We start from the raw sequence: 26,275 nt of genomic DNA on the forward strand, positions 1-26,275 counted from the left end.
ATGCCCAGCGGCCAAGCCACCCAGGCGTCCCAGGGTAAAAGGAAATCTTAGTCCAACCCTCCAGGACCCTATCAGTCTACTTTATTATTTTTTAAAAAGATTTTATTTATTTATTCATGAGAGACAGAGAGAGGCAGAGACACAGGCAGAGGGAGAAGCAGGCTCCATGCAGGGAGCCCGATATGGGACTCGAACCGGGGTGGGACTTGATCCAGGGTCTCCAGGATCACACCCCGGGCGGAAGGCGGCGGCGCCAAACCCCCGAGCCACCCGGGCTGCCCTATCAGTCTACCTTAAAGTACAAAAATTCCTTTGGAAACTTCCTTTATCTCTACTCCCCAAGATACATGTTTGCAATCATTCCCCAAACATATGACCCATCAATATACACCATTGTCTTGGCTCATGGCTAAGTTCTTATTAGACGGGAATAAATGACCTTTTCCAACAACAGCTAGCCTCCCCAAGGTCCTGGAAACCTTGCTTCCAAAATTCCTTAGAGACTTCCATTCTCCCTAACCCCCTCCCAACTTGAAAGGTTGGAACTTTTCCCAACTCGAAACCCCCTCCAACTCAGCCACTCCTCATGACCCCCGTGCAGCTCTTTCTGCTCTTTCTGCCCTGTGTTTTAATAAAACCACCTTTTTGCATCAAAGACAACTCAAGAATTCTTTCTTGGCTATTGGCTTCAAACCCCAATATCTGCTCAATGTGATTACAACCTATAGCCCATTGACAAATACGGAGGGCAGACAGAGTATAACATTCCTTAGGGAAATTCCCAAATGTCTTCAAGTTAATGCTTTGCTCAAGGGGAAAAACAGCCTTAGCTTGACAATAGCAAGGCCTCCAGTATCCTTGTATCTTCCCTAGCATATGAAAATCCTTTTGGAACTTTCCTTATCTTCCCCCCTAATCCAAAAGTATATAATCCTTGCTCCTTACAATTCTTAGGCAGCAGCTCTTTCTGCCCACAGGTCATGTCACTCTACTTTAATAAAACCACTTTTTGCACTGAAGTCAGCGCAAGAATTCTTTCTTAGCCACTGCCTGCGGAATCCAGACACTTCTCAAAAAAACTACATCATCCCTACAAAGATTTTTCTGTGTTAGCAAGTAAAAATGATACTCACTTTGGGAAGCCTGGGTAGCTCAGTTGTTTAAACAACCGACTCGCTTTCAGCTCAGGTCATGATCTCGGAGTCATGGGATGGAGCCCCATGTCGGCTCCGCACTTGGTGCAGAGTCAGCTTGGGACTCATTCCTTCTTCCTCTATCATTCCCCTTGCTCTCTCTCTTTCTAAAATAAAAAAATTTTAAAGCGATATTGACCTTCAGAATGGCTTTTGTAACTTAAAAAAAAAAAAAAAGATCCAGTCAAAGGTCATGCATTTTCTTTTTCATGACATCAATTCTTGAGATGCCAGGCTAGTTTTGTAAAGTGTTCCACATTTTGTATTTGCCTGGCTGTTTCCTCATGGTATCATTACATTGTTCCTCTATTCCCTGTTTTTCCTGTTAAATGCAGTCTAGATCTAGATACTGGAGTCTAGAGGCTCAATTTGATACAATTTAAGTGTTTTAAGTGTTTTTCAGAAAAACACTCCAATTTATATTGTTCATTTCACATTGCATCACATATCATCTGAATGTGCATAATGTGAGGTTGTCCCACTACTCATAAAATTGAACTCAATCAGGTGGTTAAAGTGGTGACTGCCAGAATTGTAAACTGCAAAGGTACATTTTACATTTGCAATTAGTAACTTGTGGGGTGATTGGGGACCGTAAAATAGCCTGATCTCCATAGCCTGGAAAGGCAGACTTTTGACACTTCCGGAAGTAGTCTAGAAATGGCTGTGGTGTAGTGGAAAGAGTGGTGGGTGAGGATTTCAAAGACATTGATTTGAGTCGCAGTTCTTCCATGTGACTCTAGGTAATTTTTCCAAGCCTGTTTATTAACTTTATGATGAACATGATAATATGTTTTGAAGCGGTGGGAATATATCCTTTGAAAGTATTTTGAAAAACCTTCAAAGTACCATACAAATGTGAAAGGGATAATTATTCTGAGTTAAAACTCCTAAGTCTGTGAGTATAGGATAATGCCTGCATACAGCACCCTACCAGCACCACTAGGATAATCATCTCATGCATTAGCATTAGGTATCATACATAGAATGAACTAAAACAGCATTCACATAATTATTTTTTTAAGATTTTATTTATTCATGAGAGAAACAGAAACATAAACACAGAGAGAAACAGAGACATAGGCAGAGAGAGAAGCAGGCTCCCTGCAGAGGAGCCCAATGTGGGACTCGAGCCCAGGAACCCAGAATCATGACCTGAGCCAAAGGCAGATGCTCAACCACTGAGCCACCCAGGTGCTTCAAGTGTTTACATAATTAACATGTCATAAGGAGTTCCAGAGAACCAGGGGCTAATTCTACCACAGAATATTCCCAATTACTGGGACGCCTGGGTGGCTCAGTGGTTGAGTGTCTGCCTTTGGCTCTGGGCGTGGTCCCAGGATCCTGGGATCGAGACCCACATTGGGCTCCCCTGCCGGAAGCCTGCTTCTCCCCATGCCTATGTCTCGGCCTCTGTGTGTGTGTGTGTGTCTCATGAATAAGTAAATAAAATCTTTAAAAAATATATATTCCCAATTACTAAAGAGTGTGAGAATAGTTCTCAGGGAAACCATTACCCTTGACTCTGTAGTCTTTCCTGTTCTGTGATGTGGATTCACCTACCAGACACGACCCATTTCCCCTGAGATCTTGTTCCTCCTCCCCTTAATTCAGGAAGCCAACTGTCATAAATCTTATAGGAATATCCGATGAGCCACCTCTCACCATGAAGAAAAAAGCAGTATCTCAGAAAACGCTGAAATGAGATACGAAGACCCCTATACCCCTAATTGTTCACCTGGTTGGACATTTCCATGAGAGACACATGAAAATTGTTTAAAATCACCCTTATTTTGTGTTAAAGGAACAAAACCAATGTTGTCTGCTTGCAGCCTCTTCTGCAGCTATGGTGCACGTACAGTAGCATTATGCACGGTAGCCAAAATGCAGAAATAAAGTATCCAGGGCAGCCTGGGTGGCTTAGCTGTTTAGTACCTGCCTTCAGCCCAGGGCCTGATCCTGGAGACCTGGGATCTAGTCCCACGTCAGGCTCCCTGCATGGAGCCTGCTTCTCCCTCTGCCTATGTCTCTGCCTCTCTGTGTCTCTCATGAATAAATAAAATCTTAAAAAAAAAAAAGGAATGAAAGTATCCATCAACAGATGACTAAACAAAATATGGTATATGCATACAATGGAATATTATTCAGCCTTAAAAAGAAATGAAATTCTAATACATTACAATGTGGATGAACTTTAAAAATGTTAAGTGAAATACTTCAGACTCAAAACGATAAATATTGTGTGGCTCCACTTATATGAGGTACCTGGAATGTACAGATCCATAGACAAAATGTAGACGTGCAGTCAACAGGAGCTAGGGGAAGGGGAATGGAGAACTAAGTGGTCAACGAGTATGGAGCTATTATTTGGAACTATGAAAAAGTTCTGGAAATATGTAATGGTGATTTTTACACAACAATGTACCTAATGCCACTGGATTATGCATTTCAAATGGTCAAAATGTTACATTTTATGATATATATATAATCACAATTTTATTTATTTTTAAACTTTTCTTTTTTTTTAATTTTTATGTATTTATGATAGTCACACAGAGAGAGAGAGAGAGAGAGAGAGGCAGAGACACAGGCAGAGGGAGAAGCAGGCTCCATGCACCGGGAGCCCGATGTGGGATTCGATCCCGGGTCTCCAGGATCACGCCCTGGGCCAAAGGCAGGCACTAAACCGCTGCACCACCCAGGGATCCCTATAATCACAATTTTAAAGGGGGCTTATTCCCTAAAGTTGTATAAACCTGAGCCCCACAAAATTAGATCTGTTCCTACCAATGAAATAAGCAATTCCAAAGCAATACAATATGACATCCTATAATAAGAACCATGTATTTGTACCAGGAGGGTTTTTTTTTTTTTTTTACTTAAAAAAAGGGATTTAACTATTGCAAAATGCGCTATTGCTTTCCAGAACTCTTAAATGATAAATCATAAACATCAGTTTCCAGTCCTATGCAAAGACCACTCAGAAACTAGAAAGATAGCTGACTCTTAATATTCTTTAAAGTTGCCTGAGAGGGAATGGCTGTGGTTTAAATGTATTTTAGAAACAGAAGCTCAGAATCCCTGGATCCTCCATCCTATCCTGCAACTCAATAAATTATTTTGGTGGTTTCTCTTGTATGAAAATGATAAAAGAGGTTTAAAGAGAAATGGAAGACGTTAAGAGAGGTTCATGATATATGGAGTACAGGTTTTTATACCATAAATAAATAATAAGGAAATCATGAGTAGGATCCCCAAATCTTCAAGTCTTGGAGATGTAATGTTTCTGATGGAAAAAAAAAATTTATTTTAAAGATTTTAGGGACGCCTGGGTGGTTCAGAGGTTGGGCATCTGCCTTTGGCCCCAGGGTGTGATCCCAGGATCAGGAATCATCCTACATCGGGCTCCCTAGGGGGAGCCTGCTTCTCCCTCGGCCTGTGTCTGCCTCTGTCTGTCTCTCATATTCTTAAAAAAAAAAAAAAAAAAGAAAAAAATTTATTTATTTATTTATTTATTTATTTATTTTATTTATTTATTTATGAGAGAGAGGCAGAGATAGAGGCCGAGGGAGAAGCAGGCTCCATGCAGGGAGTCCTATGTGGGACTCCATCCTGGGACTCTAGGATCACACCCTTGGCTGAAGGCAGGCACTCAACCGCTGAGCCACCCAGGCGTCCCTCCAATGAAAATTCTTGCTAAATTTACAGTCAGCTTTCACCAGGAATCTAAATTGGACTTTAAAATATACAAAAAGCAATGCTTTCTTGCCCTACTTGTTACTTTCATATCCTCGCTTCTAATTAGCAGATAAAAAACGAAGAGAGCATAGAAAATTGTGCCTCTATATCCCATAAACCATAATTGAACATTTAAGTTTTATTAGCAAGAGGGTAATTAAATAATATCTATGTTATTACAGAACTATCCAGCAGTTTTAGTAATAAGCCAAATGGACATTTAACCAAAACTTATTGGATTACTTTTTAAGTGTATTATGTGTCTCACTGGGTAACTGGATTCCTCTTTCAAGCCTTAGATTGGTGCAAATAATATAGTTATAAAACACGGAGCTTAAAAAAAAACACCAAAAACCCTTCCTTCAGGGTACCTGGGTGGCTGTTGGTCAGGTGCCTGCCTTTGGCTCAGATCATGATCTCGAGATACTGGGATTGAGCCCAGCATCAGGCTCTCTACTGTCAGAGCCTGCTTCTCCCTCTCCCTCTGCCCTTGCCCAGTTGTGTTCTCTCACTCTCAAAAAAATAAAATCTTGGGACACCTGGGTAACTCAGCGGTTGAGCATCTACCTTAGGTCCGGGGCATGATCTTGGAGTCTCAGGATCGAGTCCCACATAGGGCTCCCTGCATGGAGCCTGCTTCTCCCTCTGCCTGTGTCTCTGCCTCTCTCTGGGTCTCTCACGAATAAATGAAATCTTAAAAAAAAAAAAAAAAAAAAATCATTTTCTTAAAAAGGAAAAAAAAAAACAGAAAAACAATAAAAAACAAACCTTTCCTACTCATTAATCCAAAGTCTGGGGGTACCTGGGTGGCTCAGTGGTTGAGCATCTGCCTTTGGCTCAGGCTGTGATCCTGGGGTCCTGGGATTGAGTCCCACATCGGCTCCCCACAGGGGGCCTGCCTCTCCCTCTGCCTGTGTCTTTCTCTCTGTAATATCTCATGAGTAAATAAGTAAAATATTAAAATATATATATATAAGGTCCGGGCTTGTGGCTTAGACACCAATCATCACTTCAGGAGTCTGCAAATTTTTAGTAGTTAGGATCATGAGTCATTGTAGTAATGTTGGAATGGGATACTACTGATCAGTGCCTTATAGATAGTATTTATAAGGGCACCTGGGTGGCTCAGTGGTTGTGTCTGCCTTGGCTCAGGGCGTGATCCTGTGGTCTTGGGGTCAAGTCCTCTGGGTTCCCCGCAGGGGGCTTGCTTCGCCCTCTGCCTGTGTCTCTGCCTTTCTCTCTGTGTATCTCATGAATAAATAATAAAATCCTTAAAAAAAAAAAAGGTATTTATATTAGGAGTCTTGCAAGTGATACAATTTCATTCCAAACTAGTTTTTTTTTTTTTTGAAAAAATTTTTTTTTGAATTTTATTAACCACAAGGGTGAAAGAGCATTGGTTAACTCTAGGTAAGATCATAGTGGCTTAAAATAGCTAGCAGAGCTGAGAGCTTTAGTCATTACAACAGGAGATGCTCAGTGGTACTTAAGAATCTTTTTGTGCATTTGTTTTTGAAATATTGATAACTTCCCAAAAAGAAAATAGATGTTTTTCTCTAGAATATTTAAGAACATAGTCATTGTAAATTCAGGAGTGATTGGGACCAAAATAGGCATGTTCTGTATTAGAAGGATTTTAAAAATGTTTTGTATTATTGTGGAATATTACCATTCAAATATTACCATCCAAATCAAAGGAGATTTGATATGTCTTAGTTAAAATCTAGTAGCTTCTTCAATGATCTAAGAAAACATTCTTAATTCCATTAGGTTCATCCAAAGATCTAACTTCAGATGTTCTTAATAGAACAAAAATCAAGCAACTTTTGAAGAACACAGACTGAAATACTCACTGGAAGTACACTGACTATACATAACAGAATTTAAAGTGAATAACTTAGGATCAATTTAATATTTCATCAAAGACCAACAAATCACAAAATCTTATTACTTAAAATATTTTACTTTCTAAAAAAGTTTAATCCATTTTAAAATTGAAATAATTTCATTGTACAATACTTGATAATATTAATTCAACAATCTGAAAAGTAAAACAAACCACTTAAAATAATTTTAATTTACGGGATCCCTGGGTGGCGCAGCAGTTTAGAGCCTGCCTTTGGCCCAGGGCGCGATCCTGGGGATCCAGGATTGAATCCCACGTCGGGCTTCCGGTGCATGGAGCCTGCTTCTCCCTCTGCCTGTGTCTCTGCCTCTCTCTCTCTCTCTCTCTCTCTCTCTGTGACTATCATAAATAAATAAAGTTTAAAAAAAAATCATTTTAATTTACTTTCTAAGCTTAATAATGTACAAACTCTTGCCCTCCAGGAGGAAGCAAAACTCAACAGTGAAAGTGGAATATTTAAGTTAATATAATGTAAGATATTTGGCCAAAGGGATTTTTTTTTAAAGTAAACTCTACACCCAACATGGATGGGGCGTAAACTCACAACCCTGAGATCAAGACACATGCTCTACTGACTGAGCCAGCCAGGCGCCCTTGGCCAAAGGGATTTTTAAAAAGAAACTTCATCTGGCAATATCCTACAACTACCAGTGCGTCTACAGTAGATAGGAATTCAAAACAAAACAAATGCAATCTGATCAAATCCACAATTAACTGAAGTTTTCATTTTATTTTCTGTGAATATAATGGCAGCCACGGTTTTATCCAATTTAGGAAACTATCACCTTCAAAAGAAATTATCTGCTCAATCTGCAAAACAAGAAGAGTTATCTTCTGTTGAAAGGCTGGAAGCTTTTCAAATGTGGTTCTCTTCCATTTGTGCCATAATTTTCAAATATATCAATGGCTCAGGTATGGGCAATCAAGTTCCTACATGATCATTTCTTCCATACAATCATCCAAGAGCCACCTGCAAGATTCTCTGAAATACTCTATAGCTTCAAAAAGCTGTTTAAAGTCTTGAGGATACAGATCTGTTATTTTCATGTCTCCATCTTTCCCTATTTGCTTCAATATAGCTGCTGCATTAACTGGACTCAATAACCTGCAAAAGAAACACAAAGTAAATCTGCTTGGTTCCTTTTTATAACTGCAGTAAATATTGGTAGAGATGGCTTCTATGCCCAACTTAAGATGCTTAATTTATGGATCTATAATTAATCTTATTTGGTTTAAGAGCCTGCATAAAATATGCAGCTTTTACCATTATTTCTAAAGATTCATGGCTTACCTATCACCCAAAGAGCAAATTTGGACTTTTAACGTGTTCTCATCAAGTCTTACACAAAATTCTAGTCTACCATTGCCCTTCAAAATAATTTTTTTTAAAGATTTTATTTATCTATTCATGAGAGACACAGAGAAAGGCAGAGAGAGGCAGAGAGAGAAACAGACTTCATGCAGGGAGCTCGACGTGGGTCCCACGTCTCCAGAATCACGCCCTGGGGTAAAGGCGACTCTAAACCACTGAGCTATCCAGGCTGCCCCAAAACAATTCTTCTGCCTACCTCTTCCATCTGTTAATTCTCTTTGCAAAGCATTCTTAACTACATTTAGGTCCATGTAATACATCAGTAAGTACAAACAGCAGAAACTGGCATCCAGGAGATGTCAAAGAGGAAATAGGTTTCACCTTTTTATTTAACAATTGCTGGTGATAAATTATAAAGCAAAAAAACTGCCTTATTAATTACCCTAGCAAGAAACCATCAATGAGCCTTTGACAAGAACTTTTAGATTTTGAATGGAATCCTGCTCATAGGTATAAACATATTTTCAATTCAGAGATCGCCAAAGGAATTTTTAACATTTTTCACCATGGTTTATCATATTTACTAGGGCTGCCTTTTTTTTTTTAATTTTTTTAAGGTAGGCTCCACACAGAGCTCGAACTCACAATCCTGAAATCAAGACTTGAACTGAAATCAAGAGACACTCAACCAACTGAGCCACCCAGGTACCCCTAATTTCCTACATTCTTTTTTTTTTTTTTTTTTTTAAAGACTTAAATTTATTTGAAAGAGAGGGAGAGAGAAAGCACGAGGCAGGTGGAGGGATAGAGAGAAGCAGACCCACGCTAAGCAGGGAGCCCGACATGGGGCTCGATCCCAGGACCCTGAGATCAGGACCTGAGCTGAAGGTAGATGCTTAACTGACTGAGCCACCCAGGCACCCCCTAATTTCCTTTATCCTTGATATTTTCATTCAACACAATCAGTACCACAGGTGATAAGATAAAAAACAGATTAAATTTATTAGACTATTGCCATTCTTAACATTTACTTTTTTAATTTTATTTTTTTTAAAGATTTTATTTATTTATTCATGAGAGACACACAGAGAGAGGCAGAGACAGAGGCAGAGGGAGAAGCAGGCTCCCTGTGGGGAACCGATGTGAGACTTGATCCCAGGACCACGAGATCATGCCCTGAACTAAAGGCAGATGCTCGACCACTGAGCCACCCAGGCGCCCCTTAACATTTATTTTTATACAAATATTGTTCAATCAACAGCTCATTCAGAGTTTCACCTATTCTCTGACAGTACTTTCAAAGACATGGGCTGCTGATTCCAAAGTGCACAGCCCCACATAAAAGTTACATAGATACCGAGTAGGCAGTAATAGCTATAATTTTTTAAAAGCTTTAGTAGAATTTGGCCCAGGACAGGAGGACTAGGGAGGTATAATAATCTGTGCCTGCTTTGATTTAGGAAATAAAACCACAAAGGATAAGCAGTGAGAAAAGGCAAGATGATGGGTATGTCACCACTGAGGCTCCTTCCATCCTGGTCACTGGCAAGCAGCTAGTTCTCCACCTAAGTTAATCCTGGCCATATACTCTGACAAAGATGAAATAACTGGTAGGCTGTTGTTTTCTCAATGGAAAAAAAATTAAGCTCAAGAGATTATACGGAAAATTGAATTTCATTTTTCTCAAAATGTGCACTGGAGAAGGAACTGTTTTGAAGAAATAGATGCATGAAAACATGGTACCTCACTCTGTTAATCATGATATACAAGATACAGAAAATGGACCTCTAACATGAAGTATAATTCTTACATTAAACTGCCACTTCTGGGATACCTGGGTGGCTCAGTGGTTGAGTGGCTGCCTTTGGCTCAGGATGTGATCCTCGAGTCCTAGGATTGAGTCCCACAACGGGCTCTCCCTGCAGGGAGCCTGCTTCTCTTCCTGCCTGTGTCCCTGCCCTCTCTTGGTGTCTTTCATTAATAAACAAAATCTTAAAACAAAACAAAACAAAACAAAACAAAACAAAAAAAAACACTGCCACTTTTATACTTGCTTTTATTCTTTTTACTTACTGTAAATGGTCCATTAGCTTGAAATTGCGCTTCATAAAACACTGCTTTAACATGAGAAAAAATACATCATAGTTAATAGATGTTAAATTCTCTGTAAATAAATTCTGATGAGGAGTCAGTTGAATTAAACACATGTTTTGTCCTTCGTGTTTGTTTATTTGTTCTAATGGTTTCTGGAGAGAGAAAAAAAATAAAGTGTGTTAGTCATAAATACTGCCAGAAAAAGACATAGTTCATTTACTCATTCAAACTAGCTATTTGAAAAGGCCATCACCACAGATCCTGAGTGTTCTCTGTTCTTGCTAGGTGTGTCAAGAGTGCAAGGCCCTAAAACTACTCTTTACCTGGGCAGTTTTTCAGGGTTGTTTGCAGTGAGCCACCTTGGAGGATGAAATAATGGCTCCCTGCATGGCAAAGAGGAGGCTTGCTTCATATTTGCTATAAAGGAAGTGAAATCCCCTAGTGTTTCTAAGTTGCAATGCAAGGCCCAGCATGTACACCATCCAATTAAGGTACACCCTGTTACCCCATGGGATGTAGGGTAGATAAAGTCCTTCATCTAATACAGGAGTCTACCTTTGGGCAGTATCAATGAAAGAATAACAGCTAATTAACTTTGAAGCAGGGTAAAATCAGATCCCAAATATGATGCTAACACATACTGAGTTTCTTCTATGTTTGAGACACAACCCCAGATCCTAAGGATAAAAAACCATTATTGACTTATATTTTCCCTTTTTTTTTTTTAGATTTTATTTATTGAGAGAGACAGCGAGAAAGAGCACGAGCAGGGGGAAGAGGGAGAAGCAGGTTCCCTGCTGAGCAGCTCAATCCCAGGACCCTGAGATCATGACCCAAGTCGAAGGCAGCTGCCTAACCGACTGAGCCACCCAGGCACCCCTTGACTTAACATTTTCACTTGGATATTTAAAAAACTATGGGGTTACAACTATGGTCCGTGGCCTGGCTGTTTTTGTGTAGTTGGATCTAAAATGGTTTTTACATTTGTAAAGGATTGTTAAAATAAAACAAAACAGAACAAAACAACAAAGAATATGACAGAGACTATTATGTGGTCTGCAAAGCATAAAACATTTGCTGTTTGGCCCTTTACTGAAAAAGCTGACCAACCTGCTCTAGTATACAGAACTCTGATTCAGAAAGTATATGCCTTGATATAAAGTTAAGATGTTTTTTTTCCTCTGAAATTATCCCTCAGAAAGCAGAGAGGCCTTCCATTTAAGTCCTCTGGAAATCTCATATAGTGGTAGTGATCCCTTATTACTTATCTAGCTATATATACACAAACACACACATATGTACATTCACAAACATACATATTTTTAAATATATATACTGTTGTGGAAGATCTATTAGCTTAAAAAATAAACTTTCAATCAATTCCAGTTCTAGTTTTGGATGCCTGCTTGAAGGATTAATCTTTTTTCAAAAGAGGGAAGGTAATAAAATTAAAAAAATATTTAGTAATTATTAGAGAGGGAGATAACCTCAGGCATGAAGTGTCCTATGTTGTTGATAATAAGACTTTTGAAGGGGACTTTATTTTTTTTAATTAATTAATTTATTTATTCATTCATTCATTCATGAGAGACACAGAGAGAGACAGGCAGAGACACAGGCAGAGGAAGAAGCAGGCTCCATGCAGAGAGTCCAACGTGGGGCTCGATCCCGGGACCCCAGGGTCACATCTTGAGCAGAAGGCTGATGCTCAATAGCTGAGCCACCCAGGTATCCCTGAGGAGGACTTTAAAAAATGAGCTGGTAGGGGGTGCCTGGCTGGCTCAGTTGGTAGAGTGTGCAATCTTCCGGGTTGTGAGTTCAAGCTCCAGGTTGGTGACCTAAATTACTTAAAAATAAAACCTTAAAAAGAAAAATCAAGCAAGCAAGCAAGCAAGCTTGTAGGTAGTTTTGTAGTTACAGATACTTACTCGATAAATAGGGAAGAAAAAACTTTCTTGGTGTTAAATAAATGGCTATTTATATCTTTGAAAAAAATGTTCTGGGGGCACCTGGGTGGCTCAAGTCAGTGAAGCATCTGCTTTGGGCTCAGGTCATGATCTTGGGAACTGGGATCAAACCCCACACTGGAGCCCTAAGTAGGGAGCCTGCTTCTTCCTCTCCCTCTGCCCCTCTCTGCTGCTCCTGCTCTCTCTCAAATAAATAAATAAAATCTTTTTTTTTTTTAAAGTAAGAAAAAAAAATTTCAGTGATAAAAAGATGGCTTCCAAAAAGTGGAAAACCCCAAACAACTTGGATGGAAATAAGAATTATGTGCTCTAATGAATGATTAAATGTCTCAAGTGCCTCTGTAGCAATTATGAACATGCTGATATCAGAGATACAGGGTGGAATATCTGAATAAAATTCTCTCATGAAACATGACGTCTGGTTATCTCCTCTTCATCCCTGAAGTTTTTTTTTTTTTTTTTAATAAATTTTTTATTTATTTATGATAGTCACACAGAGAGAGGCAGAGACACAGGCAGAGGGAGAAGCAGGCTCCATGCACCGGGAGCCCGACGTGGGATTCGATCCCGGGTTTCCAGGATGGCGCCCTGGGCCAAAGGCAGGCGCCAAACCGCTGCGCCACCCAGGGATCCCATCCCTAAAGTTTATATATTTAATTTGGCCAAACACACCATTTTAAGCGTTAGTTCTTATAACTAAAAAAATGAGCAAGTGTCTTATATACAGGATTGTTCACTCTAGGGACATTTGTAAGTAAGTTCCTAATGGTCTTAAGGCAAAATATATTACTCTGATTCTATTCTATGAGGCTACAAAAATATGCTTATGAAGAGTGAAATAGAGCTAAAATCTCAGTGATCATAACAATGACTGATTATTGAAAAGTCAGACCATCTCTAAATTGGTCATTTCTTTTTTTTCTTTTAGTGGCAGGAGTGAGGGGGAAAAAAAAAAGTAAGTAGGCAAATGAGACTTCAGGCTGAACTATGCATCATTAGCATTTTATCCTGAAGTGAAACTCTGGATTATTTTTTAAAATCTAGCTACTTTATTCTGATTTTGCTATGTGTATTCCTGACATAAAGTAAATGGAGGATCACTTTATAACATTATCACTTTGGTTTTATAGAAAGAGGAAAAAAATAAACAAACAAAAGCCCCACCCTGAGGGTAAGAAACAAGACATACCTGTTGATGAACTCCATCATTATAAATAGTAATATAACAGATTTCTGAGTATAAAATTGCATCTTTAGCTCATCAAATTAGATGTACCCTAAGATGACTGTATTTTCTAAATTTGAGATGTATGTTCAAGAGATGGAAGTCAAATTCTGTTTAAGATATGACTATGCTAACTAGTATCCACTGTTTAACTAGCTGAAAATTATTACTCTTTTCCAAAATAATTTGAATTTATTAAAAGCAGTTAAGGTATGTTTAAAGAACATTTCCAAACATCCTAAAATTAAAAATCTAAGTAAATACAGAATACCAAAAAATCTTAAAGAAAATAGGATGTTCCATTTAGAGGGAAAAAGGCAAGGGTATTCATTCATTCTTACCTTATTCTTCAGATCATCCAGTCGCCCACGTTGGCCATATACGCCAAATGAGGACCAAGGCTCCTTAAGGGAAGGTAAATGAAACCAAAATATTTCTTTTAGTTCTCTTTAGTCAAAGTGCCCTAAGTTACTACTGCCTTTGAGCAACAAAATGAATCAAATCCAAGTCACTATTCTACTCGGACTTAAGAAAAACAACATGGGATAGTTAAACCATAAACTTCCCTCTTCTCTCTCCGTGCTCTTAAAAAAAAAAAAAAAAAAAAAGATGAGAATCAAAGGTCTATCCAGATATTGCTATTTCTCTTACTTATTTAGATAAAGTGGCATCCTAATGTAATTATGCAAACAGGTCCTTAAGATAGTTTAACAGCTAAGATTTGCATATTAGGGTCACAGTCAGGTTAGGAGCCACTGGATCAACACTGACATTAATCAATGGCACAAGTCAAAACAGAGCCTTTGAAAATAAATACTGCAGAACAAAGAAAAGAGAAGATTCTCCAGAAAGCTAAAGTCCTCATGAAGCTTTATGAAGACACTAGCCAATAGCCATGAGGGGAGGAGGCCCAGATAAAAAGCCAATAGAATGAGAGATCACTGAGGTAAGAAAGGATTTTAGGGACATGGAGAACAGCAATACAAACATTACAGTATACAGGCAGGGGCAGTGCTGTGAATCCTAGGGTGAAAGATTTCTGGGAAGACAGAAAAACAGTAGGAACTCGACAGATACTAAAGACAAGGAACAGAGAGCCAATCTGATAAAAAAAAAAAAAAAAAAGAGAAAGCCAATCTAAGAACCTCATGTACTAGAGGAAAACAAACAGAATTGGCACAAAAGCTAAAATCAAATGGATAAACTTCTAACAACTAAGTATGCATGGGCTTAATGTGTTGCTAGACGACAGCAGTAATGGGATGACAGGGACATACACAAGGCGAATTAAGAAGTGAAACCATCAGGTCCCTAGAAGTACAAGGGCTCAGCAAATATGTAAACATACATCCAGTAAAAATTCTACTAAAATAAAAAAGTGAAAGACCAAATTATTACATGAGAGAAATAGTGTTTATCAGTTTTGTCTTCACTCTGGCCCTTTGCTATGAATATAGCAGCCATTAGTCATATGTGGCTATTGATACCTGAAACATACCTAGTCTGAATGGAAATGTGCTGTTAAGGGTAAAACACACATTGGACTTCAAAGGCCCCACACATTTAAAAAAAAGTTATGTAATAACTAATTGTAAAATACTGACTACACACTGAAATGATATAATTTTTTAAGATTTTATTTATTTATTTATGAGACAGAGAGAGAGAGAGAGAGAGAGAGAAAGAGGCAGAGACACAGGCAGAGAGAGAAGCAGGCTCCATGCAGGGAGACTGATATGGGACTTGACCCTGGGACCCCAGGATCACACCCTGGGCCAAAGGCAGGCACTAAACTGCTGAGCCACCCAGGGATCCCCTGAAATGATATTTTAAATCAAGAAGATTAAAAAAGACATATTAGCATTAGTTTCACCTGTTTCTTTTTTACTTTTTATAAATGTTGCTATGAAATATAGCATTACATGTAAAGTTATACGTGTGGCTCACATATTTCTATTAGCTGACTCTGATTTTGCCTAAAGAAATAAAGTACGAAGGGGAATGCTCTCTAGTGAGGTTTTAAGTGGCCATTAAAAACTTAGGAAAAGAGGATGCCTGGGTGGCTCAGTGGCTGAACACCTGCCTTCGGCCCAGGGGAGTGATCCTGGAGTTCTGGGATCGAGTCCCGCATCGGGCTTCCTGCATGGAACCTGCTTCTCCCTCTGCCTGTGTCTCTGCATCTCTCTCAGTGTCTCTCATGAATAAATAAATACAATCTTAAAATAGATATAAACCTTAGGAAAAGGGCTCCTAGGTGGCTCGGATGGTTCAGTGTCTGCTTTGGGCTCCTGGTCCGCAGGAGGGAGTCTGCTTCTCCCTGTCCCTCCCTGTTCTCATGCTCACTCTCTCACTCTCTCAAAATTAAAAAACAAAACGAAAAAGACAACTTGGGAAAAATGTCTAGTGACAAGAGAAAAAAAAAACTTATCATTATCTATTAGCTATTAAGTAAAAAAAGATAAGATACAAAATAATATAATCTCTATAACTTAAAGAAAAAAAAACATAGGAAAAATAAAAGGCTACAAATAGGCCACAAATGTCAATAGTGACCTCTGGGTAGTGGAATTATAGTGATGAGTTTTTAAAATTCTTTTCTTCTTCCTTCCTTTCTTATGTCTCGTATTTTTACAATGAGTGTGTTATTATTTTTATAATCAGAGAAAAACATAAATATTTGTGGCAAAAATATAAGCACGAAGTTACCTTGCTCTGTTATCTTCAATAGCTGGGAAAAATAATAAAATGAATTTTTAATTTTTCTCCATTTACTGGTCACAGAAATGTAGCCTCTTTAAAAAACAAATGAAAGTTTGTTTTTTAAAAACAAAATGAAGTTCGGGGTGTGGGAGGATGGAGTAACTGGATGACGGGCATTATGAAGCACAGGTGATGGAATGAGCACTGGGTGTTCTACACAACTGATGTATCACTGAACTCTACCTCTGAAACTAATAATACACTATATGTTAATAAACTGAATTTAATTAAAATTTTAAAAAATTAAAAATAAAAACAACTTATCTCTTGCATTTAAAATTTAGAAGGATTTTACTTACCACATGCAGAAGCTTAATCTTACAGGCTACTTGCCAGAGCACACTTAATACTTGATACAAGTGTGGAGTTTCAGGACTTGCCACCAGTTTCTAGTAAAAGAAAATAAGTTACAGGTTTATATAACTATAAGCAATAAAAATGAAATTCCGAATCTTAAAATACCTTAAGAGTATTTAAAAATTAAAGGAAATTAGAAATGCAACATCTTAACCATAACTATTTCTTTTTTTTTTTTTACCATAACTATTTCAAAAAAGAGAAAAACTTTTTTGAACTTTCATACTAAAATACATCATCACACTTACAATGTGTGTGAAACTGATTTCCTTTAGCCATAACCCCGATCAGGGTAAAATCTCATTAAAGAAATAATGAAACCCTCTGTCTCTCTCATGAATAAATAAATAAATCTTAAAGAAAAAAAAAAATAATGAAACAAAAACATAGAATTCCCATGGAGAAGCACAAGTGTGTATCAGAAGTATGTATCAGGTGGGCTATTAAATTTTGAGACAAGAATTGTTCAGGTTGACATTTGAGGGATGTGTGGTTTTCTCAGTGAATGAAAGAGCAGTACACAGAGGAAAACACGTATGAAAAGGTCCATGGTATTAGTACCAGAACATTTCCCTAGTAGCAAAGTAAAACCTGATGAAGCATTTCCAGTTTCTGTTCTTTCAATTTTTCATGTACATAACGTATGTACAGCCTCAAGGTTCTGAGTCCCCTTCTCTTTCCATGGATCGTCACTATTTCCTTACTGAGTCTTGGTGAATAAACCACTCTTTCATTTCTTGCTCCACTATCCTAACACATAACTCTGATGTACAAGTAAACATCTATTACAATGGATTACAAGATTAATAATATGAAGCTTTCTGAGCAGCAAAGAAACAGTACTCTCCAGACTCTAGACACTACTCTCAGAAGGCCCTTCAATTTCAGAGAGTAGTCTAAAAACCCTAACTATTCCTGTGAGAGTCAATACATAAATTCAGCAAAGCTGCAGAATATAAAAATAATACACAAAAGTCAAGCATATTTCTGTATACTAACAATGAATAATCTGAAAAGTAAAATTAAAAAAACAACTTTGTTTATAATAACATTAAAAAGAATAAAATACTTAGGAACCAATGTAACCAAGGAAGGGGTGCCTGGGTGGCTCAGTGGTTGAGCATTTGCCTTTGGCTCAGGTTGTGATCCCTGGGTCCTGGGACTGAGTCCCACAGTGGACTCCCAGGGAGGAGCCTGCTTCTCCCTCTGCCTGTGTCTGCGTCTCTCTCTCTCTCTCTCTGTGTCTCTCATGAATAAATAAAATCTTAAAAAAAAAAAAATTTAACCAAGGAGGTTGAAATACTTGTACGTTGAAATACTCGTACACTTAAAACTGTAAAACGCTGATGAAAGAAACTAAACATAAATGGAGAAACAACCTATGTTCACAAACTGGAAGACTGATCAATGTTAAAATGTTTCAACATTACCCAATGTGATCTACAGAGTCAATGCAATCCATATCAAAATCCCAACGATGTTTTTTCTCACAAACAGAAAAACCCATCCTAAAATTCATATGCAATCTCAAGAGACACTGAAGAACCTAATGTAATAAAATAGCCCAGAAACAGATGCTCATGTGTATAGTTAAGTGATGTTTTGACAAGAGTACCAAGGCCATTTGATGGGGAAAGAGACAGTCTTTTCAATAAAAGATGCTGGGAAGGGGATCCCTGGGTGGCGCAGGGGTTTAGCGCCTGCCTTTGGCCCAGGGCGCGATCCTGGAGACCCGGGATCGAGTCCCACATGGGGCTCCCTGCATGGAGCCTGCTTCTCCCTCTGCCTATGTCTCTGCCTCTCTCTCTCTCTCTCTCTGTGACTATCATAAATAAATAAAAATTTTAAAAAAATTTAAAAAAAAAAAAAAGATGCTGGGAAAACTGGATACTCATGCAAAAGAACAAAGTTGGACCCTTACCCAACACCATATTAAAAAAAGTAATTCAAAATGGATCAAAGACTAGAATATAAGAGTTGAAACTATAAAACTCTTAAGAAGACAAGAAAAGCTTCATGACCTTGGATTTGACGGTGATTTCTTAGCTATGATACTAACGGGACAGGCAGCAAAAGACAAACTAGATGTCATCAAATTAACAACTTTGAGAATCAAAGGACACAATCAACAGTATAAAATGGCAACCCACAGATGGGGAGAAAAAAAATTTACAAATCAAATACCTAAGCAGGGATTAATACTGAGAATATATAAGTAACTCTTAAAACTCAACAGAAAAAAAAAAACCCAAAGAAAAGGGCAAAGGACATTCCTCCAAAGATGATATATAAATGGTGTATAAGCACATGAAAAGATGTCCAACATCATGAATCTAATCAAAACCACAATGGGATACTATCTCACAGCACTACAACAGGCACTATAAAACAACAGGAAAGAAGTGTTGGACTGAACATGGAGAAACCGGAACTCTTGTGCGTTGTTGGTGGGAATACAAAATGGTAAAAACACTACAGAAAACTGAAGAGTGGGCCCTTAAAAAATCAAAAAATAGAAAAAAAAATTTAATAGTATTGAGGTGCCTGGGTGGCTCAGTGCATTAAGCGTTTGCCTTTGGTTCAAGTCATGGTCCTAAGATCCTGGGATCAAGCCTTATATTGGGCTCCTCACTCAGCGGGGAGTGTCCTTAACTCTCTCCCTCTACCTCTCCCACCTCTCATGCTCTGTCTCTCTCTCAAAAATATATAAAATCTTAAAAAAAAAATTATTGCCATATGGTTCAGCAATTCCACTTCTGGGTAAATAGCCCAAAGTACTGAAAGCAGGGACTGGAAAAGATCTGCACACCAAATCTCACAGCAGCATCATTCACAGTAATAAAGTGGAAGCACCTCATATGCCAACTGACAGATGAATGGATAAACAGAAGGTGGAAGGCATGTGTGCCTATGTGCATTATGTGCTTGTGTGTAAATATACGTACAGCTAGGCAATAACCTATTTTTCTACCTTAAAAACTGAAATTCTAAAAAAAAAAATAAAGAAAAAAAGAAAACCGTAATTGACATATGCTAGGACTTGCACGAATCTCCAAAGCATTAGGCTAATTGAAGCCAGTCAGACACAAAAGTGCGACATTCCATGACTCCAACAGTGACAAAGTACCTAGAACAGTCAAACTCACAGCGATAGAAAGTAGAAGAAAGTTTACCGGAGGCTCAGGAGAAGGGGAGGTAATGTTTAATTTAGTATGGAATGATAAAAATGTGCCAAGAAGGGCAGCCCTGGTGGCTCAGCGGGTTAGCGCCGCCTTCAGCCCAGGATGTGATCCTGGAGACCCGGGATCAAGGCCCACATCAGGTTCCCTGCATGGAGCCTGCTTCTCCCTCTGCCTGTGTCTCTGCCTCTCTCTCTCTGTGTCTTCCATGAATAAATAAATAAAATCTTTAAAAAAAAAAAAAAATGTGCCAAGAAGAGCTAGATGGTGGTAACAGTTGTACCACAATTTTAATATACTTAATGTCACTGAACTACACACTTAAAAAGTTAAAATGGTAAATATTATGTCATGTATATTTAACCACAAAGACTAAAAAATCAAACTCAAAAATTACAGAAATTTAAAAACAATGTCATGAGCTCAAATTAAAATACAGATTAAGACCATTCAGAGAAGATCACAGCACTCTTTCAAAACAAAAACTAATCAGGTATTTGTTAATAACCTACCTCATATTCCCTTTCAGTAATAAACATATTTAGTTGTACTCGTCCATAACTATATACAGAAGTTGAGGAATATAGGTCATATAAAAGTTTCCAAAGTATCTTTTTCTCATTTTTTGCTGGGAAAATTCCAACTACTCTTAGTGGAGTATCTGTTAGGAATACAAGCAAAAATATTTGAATAAATTAAAACTTTTTTCCTAAAATCACATTTTATTGAGTCAAACTAAGTTTTTTCTTTTTTAGATAATGAAGGTAACATACATTTTTTATTAAATGGTTAAAAAGAAATTAAGTCATCATCCAAATGATGTCTAGATTCCATGTGCCATTCTTTTTCATGCTTTCACTATTGTTTTTCCCAAATTATCTCCTTTCAGCATTCCCATAAATGCAGCTGGCATGTTTTCAAATCCTTCAATGATGTATTCGTGGTACTGGATTTTACCCTCTATGACCCATGTCAGCAAAAAAAGCCTTTCAATCTGGCGGACCTCTCCTTGCCAGCGATAAACGATGAACCCTTCCAAGCAGAGCTGCTGATAGATAATATTCTCTTGGGGTGGGCCTGGGGGAAGTGGGCGAGTAATATTATACCTCATGATGGCCCCACAAATAGAAATTCTTCCAAATTTCTTCATCTGGGGAATAACAATGTTTGAAAACTTTCCACCTACATTATCAAAGTAACAATCATAACCATCAGAAAAGGCTTTTTTCAGTTTCTTCCAAAGACTCCACGGTTTTGTAGTTAAAAGCAACACCATATCCAAGCTTTTTAAGGTACCCAACCTTTTCATCAGACCCTGCTGCTCCAACAACTTTGCAGCCCTTGAGCTCAGCAATCTGCCCCACCACAGAGCCCACTGCCCCTGCTGCTGCATTAACCATCACTGTTTCTCCACCCTTCACATCACAGATGTCAAGGAGGCCAAAGTAGGCCATTAGACCTGTCATGCCAATTGTTCCCAGAGCCAAAGACCCTGGTACCGTGTCCGGCCACTCTGCAGGCAGCTTTCCAGATCTTTCCCATCAGAAATACAGTGCAATGTCCAGCCTGGAGAAGCCACTACCACAGTTCCTGCTGGGAAGGCTGAGTTTTTATTTTTCACAACTCTGGCCACTTGCTGCCCTATCATCATATCACCCTCCTTCAACCTTTTGGCTGCCACTCTCATGTTAAGGATCCACAGTAAGGAACAAAGCTTCCAGCAGGACCTCTCCATTTTTTAAGGACAGGAGTTCAATTGTCTTTAACTCAAAGTTACTATGTATGAGTAGGGCTGCCTTCAAAGTGCTTCTTCAGAATCCAGCTCTTAGCATGAACCATCCTGAAGTTCAAAGAGTCCACAGGTTCCACTACAGAGAAAGAGGAGGAGGTTGGGGTTGTCGAGTCAAACGTTAACAAACTATATTAAGTCAATTAAAACTAAGCCTGGGCATCTTTCCTTGATAGGCACATGGCTTCTGTGGAGCTGCTCTGACCCTGGCTATGTGAGAGGAAAGCCAGTCAAGTGAAGAGCGCCCACCCAATAAACTGCATCATCTATACAGGATGCGGATCCATTCGGTAGACAAGCTGTACTGCTGGAGAAAGCTGGCAAATTATAAGCTATTTGCTGCAGTGAGTGACAAAAATTACCTTCTGACCAAGGAACTGCTGCTATTCCCAAATGCTGAAAAAGTGTTTCTGAAATCATAATGGGTGGTTTTACTATTCCAAAATTTCTAGGATCCATTTTAAAGAAGTCACAGTAGATCACTTCTAGTTCTCCATCCACCTTTTTTCGCAGGGACTAAAGAGATAAAGAGATAACGTGTTCAAAATTGTCAGTTATGCATACTTTGTACCAATTCAAAAATCTACTTTAAGATATTTACCCCAAAATTTAAGAGTTAAGAGAAATTAATGCCTGAAAAGTGATGAAAATACGCTACTACTAAGAAAAAGCCCAAAAAAACAAAAAAGCCTTCAACCAATTCTTATTCTTTTGCTATCTCTATATCGATGGCTTCAATTGTTCAAAAAGTGTCCACACACTAATCCGATTGCTTAATGGAAGCTGCCTGGGGGACTGGCAGCGATTCTAAGATCACACCTGGGCCCAGGCAGAGAGCTGCAACCTGTCTGCAGGTAGTGGCAAAATGCTTCATAGAAGAGGAAAACAATAAAAATATTAAAGTGAAAGGCAGACAGTCCTTTTTTTTTTTACTAGAAGAGTTTAAGGAGTCCTTTCCCAAATGAACGTGGCTATACTCATTGTGTAGATCACCTTCTATTTTCCCCTGGGTTTTTCATTTCTGTTTTCTAAAGACAGAAGCACTATAGAGGGAAAGCTCCTTGTCTGCTGGAAGAGGTCTGATATACCTCAATCTTTTCACTGCCCCAATGTGCTCATTCTGCCGTAGCACTGGAGATCTCAGTAGTGAGAGCAAGGTCAGCTACAGACTCCATAAAACTTAATTTGAAGTTGTAAAAAAAATCAAATAGAAGAGGGCACAATGTGACTTGATATGCATTTTGAGGTTCTCATGCACAGAAAATTCTATTGGTATACATCAAGGTTTCAAGAATTTGCAATTTAAACTCATGAAATAAAAACCCTAATTATTCTTAAGTGTTTGATTTCAATCTAAATATTACTCTATTTCTAAATCTAGTAAATTCTAATAATCATTTTTGTGAAGATCCTTAAGAAAGACTAGGGAAGGAACATACTGGGGTAGAAATCAAATATTTTTGACCCTGTTAATTTTGAGATGCCTATTGGGTGAACCAAGTGGCAATGCCAGGTGAGAATCTGTAGGCCTAAATTGGGAGGTCAGTGCAGTGGTCCAGGCTAAAGACATACATTGGTGAGGACTTGGCTTGTTGAAGGTTATTAAACCCAGGGGTGCAGATGAGGCCCCCTAGGGAGAAGCACAGAAGGCCTGAGGATTGAATAACTCCAGAGTCCACAAGAAGCTGAAAATAAGCCAACAATGTAAAGAAAGCCAGAGTGTGGCATTATGACAGAGAAAAAGAACACTCACTTGATGTATATCTTTTTTCTTTAAAGGATTTATTATTATTATTATTATTTGAGAGAAAGAGAGAGAGCACGTACACGGGGAGGGGGAGGGCGGTAGCAGAGGGAGAGGTAGAAGCAGATCCCCGTCGTGTCCCCCCCCCCCCCCCGCAGGGAGCCCAAGGGGGGGGGGGGACTGGATCTCAGGACCCTGAGATAAGAGTTGAGCCTAAGGCAGACATTTAACTGACTGAGCAACCCAGGTGCCCCTCACTTAATGTGTATCTTAAAAACATATTATACTGAAATTCTTACAAATTGTTCTACGTATAGCAATAAAATAACCTCACGGGTTACTCAAGAGTCATATTTTTAAATATAATAATGATTAAATTATTATGACATATTTTAATAGTCTATTAAATTATCATGACTATTAAAATATAACAGTCATAATAGTATTATGACTATTAAAATATAATAGTCATAATAAATATGATTAATATTTAATCTTAAACTAAGAAAAGCTAATGAATTTTGTTTGATAGGAGTGTAAGAGGAATGCATACATTAAGACTTTGTTATGCACATTTTTTGCTTTTGTAATGTCACATACCATGCTATAATGATAATAATGATATGACAGCCAGAATTCTAAAATAATTCAATTCTAGGGGTAGCCTGGGTGGCTCAGCGGTTTAGCGCCGCCTTCAGCTCCAGGGTGTGATCCTGGAGACCCTGGATCGAGTCCCACATCAGGTTCCCTGCATGGAGCCTGCTTCTCCCTTTGCCTGTATCTCTGTCTCTGTCTCTCTCTGTGTGTCTCTCATGAATAAAGTCTTTAAAAAAATAATAATTCAATTCTACAATAGTGAAATCACAGTTAAAAACTTGATTGCATTTAGGATTCAAAAACAGTACAATTTATCTTATTTAATTTAAATAGCAACAAGAGGGGCTCCTGGGTGGCATAGTTGGTTAGCGTCCCACTCTTGTTTATGTCTCAGGTCAGGATCTCAGGGTCATGAGATTGAGCCCCATGTCAGGCTCCACACTCAGCAGGGAGTTGGCCTGTGATTCTCTCTCTACCTCCCCATCTACCCCTTCCCCTGTCACCCCTGCTCGCTTGCTCTCTCTAAAATAAATAAAGGCTTTAAAATAAAAATAAATTGCAGTAAGATCGTATACAAGTGGGTATTAAGGTCTCTAGTTTATGTATGAAAAAACCAAAGTCAAGCAGGTTAAGTTACTTAATTTCCACTTCACTGTTAAGTGAAGCTGTCTGCTATAACGTAGCAGATTTCACTAAAAAAACCCATTTGGATAATGTTTTCACTACATGCAACTGTATCTGACTATACCGAACCTTTCTTGCCTCTGAAACACTAAATCCAGAGTTAATGAAGTCCCATTAACCTAGATTCTATGTTGAGGAAACAGAGGCATCCCAGGGAACAAATCTCAGAACTCAATCTTTCAGTTCAATCTTTCAGTCAGTCATTCAACAAGCATTGACACTACCATACTTACTGGACTAATGTTCCAGTCACTGGGGATAACAATATATTTATAGCATGATCCTCAAAAGTGATTCTATAAAAGTAAACTGTGTTCTTAATTTTCACTTTCCTACATATTCAAAGATAGCTGACTGAGCAACAAATTATTTTTAGAAACAAAGGATACCTGCAAATGTGGAAGAAAATTTCTGTTACTTTCAAGGGCAATCACTTTGGCCTTGCTTTTAAGTAATGCTTCAGTCAGAATCCCAGGACCTAGTGTTATTAACAGAACAAAAAGATTTATTTGCAAAAGAAAAAAAAAATTCTTTGCATATCGACTAAAGCAGACATTTTACCTGTATTACCTAATTTTGATCCTCACAACATCCTCAAAGTAGATATCACACTGCTATTGACATGTAAGAAAACCGGGGATTGGATAAAACCAGTGGACTCCAACATCACAACTAAGTGCTGCTGTGCTGCTTGGCTTTGAATCCACCGTGTCCAAGCCAAGCCAAGCCAAGCCAAGCCAAGCCTGCCTGTGTTCTTAATCACAATGTTTCACTAGGTCTCAGCAAAACAAAGATGCCTTTAGCATACCACGCATAGGCGGGCTACACAGAAACTTTAACCATGAAAGATACTGCCAAATCGAAACAGAACTGACTCGTGACACCCAGTGCTGCTTTAAGTAAGTATTTTTCAGTTTGGGGAGTGCTAGGCTCTTGACCTTCGAGTTCTAAGTTCGAGCCCCACGCGGGGTAGAGAGATTACTTAAAATCTCCCCCCCAAAAAATGTCTTTTTCAGAACGTCTATCTATACATCTTACATTCTCTAGGAGGAGTATGTAAAAATACAGGTTCTTGCCAGGGGTGGGAGTGGGGGTGGAGCGGGGGTCGTGCAAGTATCTGGAGGAGTCGGCAAAATCCAGGAGCAGGCGGAGCGCCGCAGACATCGCTCCCGCGTGGGGATCCCAACAGACCGCCCACCTGCTCCCGGGCGCCGTCGGGGGGGGGGGGGGGTCGGCAGGAGTGACTGTATCCAGGAAGCGCAGCCCCGACGCACTCACCTGGATTGCACTCCAGCAGGAGCTTGTCGGGGGTTTTCCTTTCGTTCTCCAGAATATGCGCCAAGGTCGTGGCCAGTTTCGGACTGGTGATGTAGCTCCTGGGCTCTGAGCGGCACCTGGGGAACCAGGACGGTGAGTCCTTGAAGCCCTCCGTGGGCACCAGCTGCGGGTGGAGGTCAGACAGGGCCCGGCGGTGCCCGGGGCACACGCCCGCCCGCCTCGCCGCTCCCGGCCCCAGAACGCAAAAGCGCCCCGCGCCGGCCAAGGCTGAGAGCGCCAGGCGCGGGGACAGCCCCGCCGCGGGGACCGACATCCTCACTCTCCGAGGTCTGCGCCAGCGTAACGGGCGAGCGTCACATCGCGGGCGAGCTCCGTGCAGAGCCCCCACCCCCACCCCCACGTGCCGCTGGTCCCCACCACCCTACTAGGCCCCGCGCGACTAGACGCCGCAC

The 26,275-nt window shown here is 39.3% G+C and overlaps 1 protein-coding gene and 1 pseudogene across 1 annotated transcript; both read right to left on the minus strand.

Moving 5' to 3' along the window:
• Positions 1-7,542: 7,542 nt before the first annotated feature.
• TFB2M (transcription factor B2, mitochondrial) lies at positions 7,543-26,257 on the minus strand. Its single transcript, XM_038542780.1, has 8 exons — positions 25,824-26,257; positions 24,935-25,023; positions 21,883-22,036; positions 20,244-20,392; positions 16,495-16,584; positions 13,777-13,839; positions 10,223-10,395; positions 7,543-7,942 (listed from the first exon to the last, which is right to left on the minus strand). The coding sequence occupies exons 1-8, from the start codon at positions 26,134-26,136 to the stop codon at positions 7,768-7,770; spliced, it is 1,206 nt and encodes a 401-aa protein (XP_038398708.1). The 5' UTR covers positions 26,137-26,257; the 3' UTR covers positions 7,543-7,767.
• Positions 20,443-21,863, minus strand: LOC100688932 (annotated as a pseudogene).
• Positions 26,258-26,275: the final 18 nt, after the last annotated feature.

The sequence above is a fragment of the Canis lupus genome, chromosome 7, assembly GCF_011100685.1.
Source record: "Canis lupus familiaris isolate Mischka breed German Shepherd chromosome 7, alternate assembly UU_Cfam_GSD_1.0, whole genome shotgun sequence".
NCBI classification, from domain to species: domain Eukaryota; kingdom Metazoa; phylum Chordata; class Mammalia; order Carnivora; family Canidae; genus Canis; species Canis lupus.